Raw genomic sequence first — 12,581 nt, 5'->3', positions numbered from 1 at the left:
CAACCAGTTTGCAACCAATTTGAAATGCTTATTAAGTACCAATGAATAAAACCAATTCATATGCATCCACGCGTTGGATCCGCATTTAAATACAAGTAAAGTACAACTAGAGTACAAGTAAAAAACTGTCTGCCAGAAATCCACTGTAGTAGTTATTGGACAGTTTATGAATATAACACCAATCCACTCCAAGGCAACCTCCTTCAGGTATAAACTCCAATAGAAGATTTAATTCATTTAGAGCGCAGAGTAGATTAGACTCGATTGCGGTCGGTTCAGTTTATTGTGTACATTGATTAAGATGTTCCAATTACATTCAGGCTGAAAGTAGTAAAAACAATGAATATGAATTAATAAATCAACTACTTAAGGATAACTTGACAAAAACTTACGTGTTGAGGAATCCCTTATCAAATGAAGAATGTTGAATAATATTCATTTGAGTGTTTGAAGGTACAAGCTATAGCTTAATTGTAATTATCTCTCTCTCTCTGACGCGTCCGCAACAAAGAATAAAATCCTAAACAGTACAGAACATACATAAGCCTAAATCTTGTCGTTGGAATGCAATATGATACTAGTGACAATTTAAGCCTTTTTTTAAAAAGTTTGATTCTAAAACAATGACATTACAATCATAGCGCATAAGTAACTCAATATAGTACTTTTAAACGATGGATACAACTCGTTTCGATATCATACAAACCATTACATCCTTTCTGAAACTAAATGACTATTCCTCATTGCCCTCAAAGTATGTCGAAAATTAAGGAACCAATAATAAACCTATTCCTCGTTTTCTGTTCTATAAATTTTGGGTCTTCCCATACCGCGTCCTGATGGTTTGTATTCGTATTTAAAATCATATCCTTTCTGTGCACGTTCAAACAACACCTGAATGTTTGTGTTGTTCATTATTTTTCTTGCATTTTTTATAACCAACACCTGCTCTTTACTGTACTTGTTTGAGTTGATGTTGTTATCAAACACTCTCAAAACAGAGCTCTTATATTTCTCAAACACTTCTCTCGAATGATCGTTTAATCCTTTCGTGAAATCTACAGTTGCAAGATCAAGTATCCAGTCGGCCTGATTCCTATCGATATCTCCACCTATTTTATGAAACACGTTCACAAACTTATCAACTAGCTGTGTGTGACCGGCGTGGCGTGTGAGCCTTTGGTATAAATCTGGAAAGTCGGTTTTTAGCCTTTCCTCCAGGATGGAAACCCGCACCACATGTGCCTGCTGCTGATCCTGTCCAGAGCAGTTTCTGCTCGCCTTGAACATACTGCGCCCCGCTTTGATCAATTCATCTACAGGAATGTTCGTTATTTCAGCGATTTTTTTCAACTCCCCTGCAAAACGACCCGTATGGTGAGCTACACGCGAATCCAGATGATACTCGGGAGTTCTGGAATCGTTCGTGACGGGTTGACTTGATTCGCCTTGCAGCTCATTGGTTGTGGATGATTCATCATCTACGTACGGCGTTTTGCTTAAGCAACGTGCTTTAGGTTTTCCTTTCGGTCTATCATTCGACAAGATCACCGTCGGTGCTTTGAATGTACCATCTCCTTTATTGGTCGTGTTGGCAGGGGACTTGTGGGCTCCGCCAACCGCACCATGCTTTAACGGCACACTATGCCAACCCTGTCGAATGTGATGGTGCATGCTGTCATCATGCTGGATGGAATCACACAACATGGACCTGAACGAATCCTCTCCTACAGCTTGCAGATCCGGTATAGCTGTGGCTAGTGCTCCGTACAGACAATTATTACCTGTCGTGGCAACAGTTGACTCTCCAGCTCCGAAAGTGAAATGATTGCCCTTCAGATCTAGGTGAATCTCGGGACCACCCGTTCCAGAACTGAACGATTGTTTTATACCCTTTTCCCCGTGGACAGTGATTGTGAGGCCCGAAAGTGCACCATGTTGTGCCTGCAGCATTTTATGTATCATTGGAGTACAGGCCCCGACACAAGTCAAATCCATTGGAACGTTTTCCCGGATGATGGTGGCAAACAGAGACGGACTACGAGTCTTGTGCATAATCTTCAGCAATTGACCATGATATTCCTCTGTCAGCTGACGCTTTGTTTCTGCTGTCATATCGGGCCGATTCATCTTCTGTTCGTGTTCGTCCTTCAGCCGGTGAACATCTCTGCTCAATTCCGACTCTACCATGCTGCGTCTAATGTCCTTCAATGCTGTACCTACATGTAAAAGGACACTATTTACGCCCATTTTCAGCACTGGCAGCACAACATGTTGTGCGATCAGTTGCCCAACGTGCTTACTTAACGTCGTTTCCCATTGCTCAACCACTTCCCTTTGAAAGCGCTCAAAATCTTTGCCATTTGCCGGGGTTTCTTTCGATGGAGCTGAGTTCTGCTCAATGTTTGCGAGTTTCCGCTCCATTTCGACGTTAATACTATCAAGCAATTGGTGTGTTGCGTTGCGCATTTTATAGATTTGTGCAACACGATCCACACAATCCATTACTCGACTGATTTGGTTGATCAGCACCATGGCACTGTTTGTGGTACCTGTTTTTTTATTTGCCTTCCCGATTCCTTGCATCACGCTTTGGCTTATTTGCTTGGTGAAGGGAAGGAAGGTTTGTGTCGTGTTCTGTTCCATCATGTATGCATTTGTCAAGTCGTTCACGAGGGCTCTAGCGTCATTTTCACCTAAACGATCGTACGCTTTCTGCAAATTGTGAGCAACCTTGTGATTTGCTACTTCACCCTTAACTCCAGACAAAATGTCCGATGCTAAGGAGTTCAACATGGATTGCAGATGATTTTCAACAACCGTATCCACGGCCCTATTTGCCACAGCAAATGCGACACCTTCTGCCGTTTTGAGCGCCACACGCTTCGCTGTCTCCTTAACGACCATCCGTCCACCAACTGCTTTAATTAACTGCTTTCCAGATGATTCGGCAACCCGTTTGCCACCGTACTCGAGACTTGGTCCAGCAACTTTATAACCTATGCGAGACATCTTGGCGCCCTGGGAGAGATACATTCCCACACCGGCCGTACCGATCGTAAAAAGCAGACTTTGTAACTTATGCTTTCCGTAATCTTTCCAGCTGAAGTAACCTGACTTAAAAGCACCCACAGCAAACATGATGTCGCTAACACCTTCGCCCATGAAAGCTCCGGCAACGTGAGTCATCATTCCAACCGAATACACCTCCATTATAGCGCCAATTGCTATCTGTGCTACACCAACCGCTAACACCAGTGAGGTTTTCAATATCATTGCCATGGTCCATTTTTTCTCTCCTAGTTGTATCAGATGCTCTAAGCCGTTTGTGATAAAGATTCGCATCTCATCGATGCTTCCAAAGTTTCCTTTACCATAAAAGTATATGATCGATTTCAGCGCGCCTTGCGGAACATTTAATGCTGCTAGAGACGATTTCGACTTAGTTAAGACATTCTCAATATGTTTAGCAGTTCCGTTTTCAATTAACAGCAATTGATTGTTAAACCACTTTTCTATCGCAACTCCAACGTCGTAGGATTCAAGAAGTCCATGTTTTTGATTGATTGATGCAATGCATGATTTTAAATAGGCTACGCTTGTTCGGTCATCTTTCGAACTGAATCTGAAGCTTTTCAATGCATCATTTCCTTCTTCAGACATGTTATTTAAAGGAGAAAATAACAACAATTCCATTAAAGGGTTTGAAGCAATCCAACGGTTATTAAGCAGCACATCCACCAGGGGCTTGGTGTATTCTTGAGGCAAACCAATATCCTTAGAAAGTATGCTTATCCATGCCCCTTTCGACCATGATGTTTTATACATTGCCTTGATTTTACTTTCATCGATCTCATGCGTGGCCATAGGAGGGAGTATTATTTTATGCTCCAGTAAGTCGGTAAAAAACATTTGATGGGGATTGGGCTTCAATTCTATACGAATGTCAGAACAGTTCTCCTCTTCTAGTTGTCGTGCAATGTTTCTCAGAGCTAGTCTGTAGGTAAAACATGAAGCAAGGACGTTTCTAACGACACTCTCATACACTGGATAGGTGGGAAGCAAGACACCCTGGCTGTCGTCATAGTTCATTGGTAGGACAAACGTTTCACCCCTTTTTTGTAGAACATTACGCTTAAGTAGTTCCGCTATGATATTTTTCGCTTCACTCGTTGTAATTCTTGTCTTGTTTGTAATATCCTCAACTGCAATAGAATCAAAGGCAGAGAACACACAATCAGTAATTCTACATGGGTCTATGGTTGCCTTTTCGTTGCATGATAGTAGACCATTTTCTTCAAGAGAGGTATACTTCGTTTTACCGATCATATCAATGAGCTTCTCTTTCCTATAGTAAAACTGTGACTGTTGTTCGTGGATCAACAAGATCTGGTGCTTATCTAGCTTAACAACTGCTTTCACCAGCTGTCCTTTGTCTACCTTTTCCTTCAGAACGTTCATTAGAGCAGGATCCATTATTTTGAGCCGTTCTTCATTGATCGCAACATACCTTTCAACACTGTGCAGCGCCTTTTGGTTAATAAGTGTATTCCAAAAATCACTTCTGCTTGGAAATGAAAATGATTCTCGAATAGCTTTAAGGAATTCTTTGTCATCGATAGGCCCCCTATGTTGAGCTAAGAACTTCTTCAGCTGTTCTGCAGGTATACCGTACTCGGCGTGAAGTCTCTGAATCTGATCATTAGGTATGTTATCGATTACTTCAGCCTTCTTTATCATGCCGATTCGTACAAGATCGTCAAATATTATTCCAGCAACATCCTCCTTTACTTCATAATTAACAAACGCTTCAGGACTTACAGCATGACCCAACATATCTTCTATGGATTGAAGGAACAATGAGTATAGATTAATGAGACATTTCTTTTGCTCTTCATAGCCCTCAATCGGTGGTGTGTTATTCTTTAGCTTACACACCATACCTGATGCATGCATTGCATATTTTATATGATCGTTTAAGAGCTTTTCTGCCATACGCAAATCCTTTTTGAAGTCGCCAACATTCATGTTGTCAAGTGATCGTGTGTATGCACGATAGTAATAAGCGGCTTCGCAAAAATAAGGCTCACTCGAGATAACCTTCCCAAACAGTTGCATTGCTGTATTGCGATGCTTTGAATCGTGTTGTGAAATATATTTTCCCAATTTGATCATTTGCATTGGGTTTTCTTCAACCCAAGCTGGCCAATAGTTTGCGCTCGTTGCTTTCAGATCATCAAATTGTGATAGAAAGTGCTCCAACAGCTGTTTTACTTCCCGCTTGGAAGCCTCATCTGATGCTTTTCCTATCTGTACATTGTTTTCGTCTAACCAAAACGACCATCTGTCCAAACAACTTTGGAGCAGAATATCCTTCACCGGCTCTGGCGTTTCAGCATTAGCTAAAAGTTTCATTTTTTTCTCATACAACTCGTTGAATGCTTCAAAACAACTTTCTTCGGTTTTAATAGTGGTTTCGTAATAAGTTTTTATAGCAGATATGCGGAAAAGCTCATCGACATTGCGTTTTTGCTTGAGTGTAAATATCATAGAACGATTGTGCATTTTTCCATCGGCTACCATTATTATCATCCGACCCGATCCCTCATCTCCGCTTCTAGCTGCTCTTCCGAATGCTTGCTCTTCAATTCGAATGTTCACCGGAAGGTATGTTAGTATCACGTGTAACCCTCCGGCCTTCCGAAGGTCGTTGGATATTTTTATATCTGTGCCACGACCTGCCAAGTTGGTAGCAATGATAACGTGTCCCAGTTCCAACTTTCTATCCCCTTCCGCAACATCAAACGTTTCATAATCACGTACATAAGTGTGAACGTTTGAGTGCTCCTCAGAATCAAACACCATCTGGAATGATTCAACATCTCTGATCGTTTCACAAATGATCAGGACCGATCTCTTATCAGTTTTTGTGAGTTTATTCACCTCTTGTCGTATTTGTTTTTTCCAATCCTCACTGCTCGAACAAATGGTAGGTTCATTCTCTTCAAACTGCTTCGATTTGGCGGTAGGAACAGTAACAAAGTCAACCTGATGTATCTCCTCAAGCAGATGTCTTTCTCTCTGTGATCCTAACGTTCCTGTTAAACCATAAAGCAGTTCATACATTTTCAAATATGTAACGTTGGAAATGAAAACTGCTTTCAGGCTTTGGGTTGACAGCTTACAACCGTGCTTAAGCTGCAAAAATTGGTGCAACGCCTCATCCCACTGTGAGCTCACCTGATCAGTACCCGTATCCCTATCGAGAATAATTACATTTGCATTAAGGTCGGCACTTGTTCCCGATCTATCGACATCCACCACGTAGTACTGTCCCGGGACCATGTACAGTGCTGTTATGGCGCTTGAAATCCAACTGTCCAAGTGTCTCTCCACGAATGCTTTTAGATAATTTGGTATTTTAATGCACATTTCGCGTTCGACGCAAGACGTAAGTAAGAAGCTTAGACGATCTTTGTATTGTGTGAAATCTGGTGTAAGTACTTTTTCTAGTTTGTTGGAATCAATAGCTTTCGTTTGTAATCTTCCTGCGTCATTTATTATTCCAGACTTAACTAATCTCTCCCATAGCACCAATACATTCGATTTTCCCAAAGCATTGTCCAAACTTTGGATATCCTCTTTCTGGATGATTGCATACATGTCACTCAAAACTGACCTTTTAACCGCTTCCATATGTACATCTTCCGGAAGATCGGTTGGACAGTTGACCATTTGCCAAATGAACAAATATACTGATTCCAGCTTATCCATACCAGCAATGTCATGCGACAGGTATAGCATATTGTTTCCCTTATCGAGCAACATGCTGTCCACCTCATCGACGATCACATTTTCAAAGCTACGATCACCCAACACATGTTTTCCATAAAATCTGTCCAATAGATAGTCACGTTGAAAGTTTGCCAAATCTCCGTAAATTATTTGATTACATGAGTAAGCTTCCTTTCGCTCCTCTATCTGTTCGCTACAGTTGTGGGAGGCACTAAGACCAAACAATTCGTAGATATCATTGTTGGTGACAGCATCTCGTTGAGCCAGTACTGAGGAGCTGGTGATAATGTCTACCTTCTCCCCTAGGAGCGCTTTAATGATCGCGGTCGCTACTACGATCAATGATTTACCTTCGCCTGTAGATACTTGTGCCAAAGTGCTATTATCGTTGACTAGTAAGGCCAAAATTGTCAATAGCTGGGTGTCTCGTAACTTAAACCCTCTCTTAAGCTCAATTGCCCTACCTATTACAGCAAGCATTTCTTCGTACATTTTTGTATTCGTTTTCTGGTTCTTAACATGGAACTCTTTAACCCATTTATCTACGTCGTTGAGCAAAAAAGAGGATATCAAACTCGTATGTATCGTTCTCTTGTTATTATAAATGCTTGTTACTGAATTTTCAATTTGAGGTAAATGTTTCACTATATTATTTGATGTGTTAGCATTGCCTCTAATGATAGTTGCTATCTGTGAAATATTTAATTCCTTTAAGTTTATCTTGAACTTTTCTTCCATATGTTTAATCCATTCCTTGATACTACATCGACTTAAAAGGTTAATATCATCAACACATAAATTCCACTTTTGTTTATGAAAGCAAGATAGCACGTTTAATAACATAGAATGCGTAAGTTCATTGCGCTTTTCTACCAACGATTCAAATAAATTCTCCATCAACTTGTTTCCATACGTGTTCTCTATGGACAGAACGAAGAACGAAGCAGAAGTTAAGGCTTCCGAGTCATTTCCCCACGTTATAAGAGCTTTTAACTTATGTGTCCAATAGCATTCCTTAAGCACATAAGGCCACTCTGTTAGCTCCAGTTCATCTAGACGAACCGATTCTATTGGAATGTTACTCAGCAAGTGCAAGATATCTTCAACACACTGCGCAGGACAAGGCTTACGAGTAAACTGAGCAGAAAACACTAGCAAAGCTCCCTTATTTTCGATGTTTGACATGTACTTGCGCCATTTGGGTTTTTCCTGCAGCTGTCTCTTGTAGCAGTTCTCCAGTTGCAGCAACACCAGCTCATCTGTCCAACTGCACTGATTGTATGCTGCAACAATCCATGAAAAGGTGTACCTTTCTTGCCTTGCTTCAACAGTGTGAGCAAGTATAGAGTTGATCAAGAAACACAGTTCGTTAGATGACACATGGCTGCCTTCGAAAGAAAAACGCAGCAAGATGCTTTCGAACAATCCATGTTGGCCGGTGTATTTGGGAGAAATGTTCTTCAGACGATGAGCAATTTGGTCCTTCTCATCGGCTGAAAAATATGCCGAAATCTTTTCAACTGTTATCTCGTCTTCTAAATCTTCAAACATTTTAGCGAAATTAGAACTGTTTCGATAAAATACTTCTCGTTCGAAGTAATTCTCAATGGTCTGTATGTCCTGCATTCCGTTTATCTCCGTCAGAATTCGTCTGAAAATTCGATCCTTGTGCAGACGCTCTTCTTCTAACTGACGGTAGCTTTCATTGATTTTCAGTTGGGTGAATTCATTCGATTTGTGTAAAATGTGTGTAATTTTAATGGATTTTGGATTATGATCTTCTATCAGAACGATTTCATTGTCCTCATCCTTGGCATACACCCGAATGTTCACATCATACAAATACGCTAGTAATATTCTGTAACTTTTGCACATGATTCCTTCTTGCTTTAAGTTGATCTGGAATATTTCTTGTATTTTTTCATCGGCACAACACCTTTCCCAATCATATTCAGCATTTTCCGCACGCTTCAGTTCATCATACAGTGAGCTTAACACCTTATCTTTTCTAATCAATTCTTCAAGATCTTCCAGCAAACCATCGTCATCAATGCTGTCATTCCACAGACGGAATGCTTCTTGATGTTTAGACTTCTTTAGTTCTGCTGCTAATGATTGCGTTATAGCATCAATATTTCTTTGCTGTTTCTCTAAATAATCCTGATACTCATCATAAAACAGTTTCACACGTTTATTTTCATCTTTTGAGCTATCTGTTTCCATAATGAATGTTTCTACGGCACGTTTGATCGCATTGTCGTTACTTTCTGATGCTCTTGCCATGAATTTGTTAATGTTATCTCGTTGTGCTGGATTGTTTTCAAAAATGTATTGCTTCAAAGTGCCAAGATCGGGATGATAAAATGTGTCATTCTTTTCATCCGTTTCTTCCAGATATCTCCCTACAGTCTTTGCTGTCAATACGAAACGATTCACTGTTGTGTGATAGGTCGGCAGTTCCTGGGTAATTTCTTTTAGAATTGCTGTTTTATACTTGATTTTCAACGTTTCTGTAACAGTCGTTATCTTAGCACTGCAATCCCTTCCAAGCAAACGTTTGAACTGTGATTTTAATGTTTCAAAATGTTCCACCAAAGACACCAGCTCAGGGCGATCAGCAGGACGTGTTCGAAGCTGTAGCCAATCGTCTAGATTCAAGTTATTGTTCAATTTGCTGAATATTTCCTCTCGACCAGGATCTTTATACATTTCACCAAGTTTAACAAACTCGTTTCGATCCTGATCAGAAGTATCTTGTGTGAAATTAACAAACCGTTTTATGTCCAGATCTGTGACACGATCATGATCTGTGTATTGGCTTTCAACAACTTGCTGCAATGCATCACAATTCAAATATTCTTTCACCTGTTCAGCCAATTCTTGTTGCTTTTCTTTTTCAATCTGCTGTCGTGCTAAACGTTGCTTTTCTTGTTCGATTTGTTGTTGTAAAATGTTTTTCCTTTCTTGTGCGATCCGCTGTTTTTCCAGCTCTTGCTTCTCTTTTTCGATTCGTTGCCTCTCCAATTCCTGCTTTTCTTGCTCAATCCGTTGTTTTTCCAATCGTGCCTTTTCTTTTTCAATCCGTTGTCTCTCCAATTCCTGCTTCCTTTCTCTCTCGATCCGTTGTTTTTCCAAATTTTGTTTTTCAAGTTCTTCCCGTTGTTTCTTTAATTCCTGTTTTTCTCTCTCAATTCGCAGCCGTTCTAATTCTTGCTTTTCTCTCTCGATCCTTTGTTTTTCCAATTGCTGCCTTTCTTGTTCAATTTCTTGCAAGTATTCAGAAAATGCAGCAGCAACGCGCAGCCCAGGAATGGATTTCTTCCCTATTACTTTCGCATGATGCTGTCTCTCGGTACGTGCCTGGGTGTTGTTCCTTTCCTCGAATGCGTTACTAGACTGATGGTCGATTCTTGATACCTGGAATCCAGCATATCGATAGCTGCTTTCAATGTAAGCCTTATATGGACAATACATTCTGCTGGATGAATTTTCGTCATAGAACGACAGCTGAAGTTTGCTCTTTTCATCTTGTCCATACAACACTGGATTGTCCGCGACCGAGTAATCTACATAACCCATGTCCCAACCATTTTTACCGTGCGCACCATACAATCCACCCTTTCCGTTTTCTCCATCATTGCCCCGGTTGCAGCATGTCTTAATTTCAAACGTACGACCATCGTATAAACGTGTGATTGTCACTTCGCCAGCAAATCCACCTTGACCTCCCAGTCCATATCCTCCGCCAGCCTGTCCACGCTGGCCAGATGTTCCCTTGAACATCAGAAACGATTGGCAGTTGTAAAACGGTGTGCCTTGCTGAAAAGAAAACGTTATCTCGCAGCCATCGTGCGTTTCCACCTCGATGTAAAGACTATCAAAGAAATCGACACGCCAATCCCTGTGATCCAGTACGTTTTCTCTGTGAGTGGTATAGACGGGAAATATGGGAATTGTTGTAACCAACCACTGTGTCTTAATGTTTCGAGTTAAGTTTTTAATGTTTTTGACAGTGGTGTCTACAAGGTTAGCACGCTGCCACTCCAAAAACTTGGCAGTCGGCGGAAACTTGTCCTTAAAGTCTGCCCTAGAGATACCTTTACCGTCGGCGCCCGCCTTTCCATTGCCACCATCCTGACCGTTGCTTCCGTTTGAACCGTTCGAAATGATCGTCAATCGTTCGGGGTGTTGAATTGTGTTTGCCTGCAATAAAACGTTACCTCCACTTTCGCCCGGATATCCATCGGCTCCTTGTTTGCCAACACCGTTCCCATCCGTACCGGCATTGGACGTGTAGGTATGGTCGTTATCTTTCCCAGACACATTCCAACAAACCGCAGTGCACACTTTGATTTCGTTCGCCAAAACCACCAGATTTCGCCCATGCCAAACATCACGAGAAAGATCCACATCGATGGTAAGAATGATGCCAGCAAAGATTCGAACCTCTTCTACAGTAGAGTTGGCCAAGAGGGTTTCTATGTGTGTTTTGATTTCACTTAGCACGATATGCTTCCCTTTCACTTCAATCAGCGTTCGGCTATCTACACTCCTCTCCCGTATCGTCACCGGCAATCCCATGATCGGATCTCTTTCGTTATTGTTATTGGACTATGTTATTGCTTATTTGCACGTTTGTTTTTATTATTCACTGATTCACTTTAATGGTAAGCACCAGCCACAACCGCTTATCACTTTATACATTTTCCTTATCGACGACCATATATCCAGTATCTTGTTGGTTTTATACGTTAATTGCTTAATAGATTACAGCCGTTTCGAAAAAGTAATCCTTTCCGCAGGGCATCTGCAAGTTACACTGTCTTGCTTCTTTTGACGCTACATACCATCAAACTTCCGCAAATTCAACCACATTTGTATAATTTCACAATTTAATCGCAACATTGTCAACCAGACTACTGTACTGCTATGGAGTGGAAATTCCGAAGCAGTCAAGGTCACGTTGGTTCACACAACTGCAGAATAACTGAAACCGTCTCCGTCTGCCGGAGTCTGCTTTACATTGGGGAATTCCCATCACCACATGCTTATCACTTTGTTTGAAGTCGCACAATTCACTTATCGTTTTTGCTATGTTACGTTCTTACTCAATGAACCAATTTAAACACTTTACGTTCTCACTCTCAATCTATATGCACCCGGTCATGCACACTTCATGACGCCGGCCGGTGTTTACCGGTATTGACACGAACATGTGATGACGCATCCTTTGCAAGATACGCTTAGCTCGACGCACACGATTAGAGAAGGGTAGTGGCCTTAACTCATCTGTTGCGAGCTGTTTAACACGATTGATATTGCTTTTTTCAAAACACTGGTACGATAACTGTGATGAATTGTATTCTTAAACAGAAATTACAGCTGATAAAAGCTTGCCTCAATTCACTGGACGGAACACGCCACACAAACTCACTCCGTGTGTTACCGCTAACAGCACTCGCGACGAAGTGATACGGCGTTTGCTTAGCACGATCCAACGCTTGCTTATTTATAGCGCCGCCCGTTCCCAGGCGACAAAGCTTGTTACGAAGCTTGCTACTTTCGGACGTTTTAAATTTAATTCAGCTCTCTTCGGATTTCTTACTACGACATCGGCACGTTAATGCTTGTATCATATTTTTTATGCGATTCGAATAAAATACATAATTTATAATTATTTTAATCAATCTATTAACGGAACTACCAAGTCAGTACAAAGTGTGCAGCGTGCCTGAAAAGAGTTTTCAATATCAAATATCTGCACAATGAACAACACGTTTACTTTA

At 41.1% G+C, this 12,581-nt stretch overlaps 1 protein-coding gene across 10 annotated transcripts in view; it reads right to left on the bottom strand.

Moving 5' to 3' along the window:
* Positions 1-12,581, bottom strand: part of LOC121598850 (6-phosphofructo-2-kinase/fructose-2,6-bisphosphatase) — a 34,680-nt gene that overhangs the window by 7,580 nt on the left and 14,519 nt on the right. For 5 of the 10 annotated variants that reach the window (XM_041926187.1, XM_041926190.1, XM_041926192.1 and 2 more), the window contains 3 exons: positions 11,016-12,526; positions 393-520; positions 40-321 (listed from right to left, as the gene is read on the bottom strand). The exons of 1 other annotated variant lie outside the window; for it this stretch is intronic. Coding sequence is in view for 3 of the 9 variants with exons in the window: in XM_041926191.1 (XP_041782125.1) it covers positions 12,479-12,526 (48 nt within the window). In the remaining 6 variants the exon portion in view is untranslated. Of the gene's footprint in view, positions 1-39; positions 322-392; positions 12,527-12,581 lie in introns of all 10 variants that reach the window. 4 more of the 10 variants (XM_041926188.1, XM_041926186.1, XM_041926189.1 and 1 more) reach the window with 4 other exon arrangements.

The sequence above is a fragment of the Anopheles merus genome, chromosome 3L (assembly GCF_017562075.2).
Source record: "Anopheles merus strain MAF chromosome 3L, AmerM5.1, whole genome shotgun sequence".
In the NCBI taxonomy this organism is placed as follows: domain Eukaryota; kingdom Metazoa; phylum Arthropoda; class Insecta; order Diptera; family Culicidae; genus Anopheles; species Anopheles merus.
This window is presented reverse-complemented; position numbering and strand designations above follow the sequence as displayed.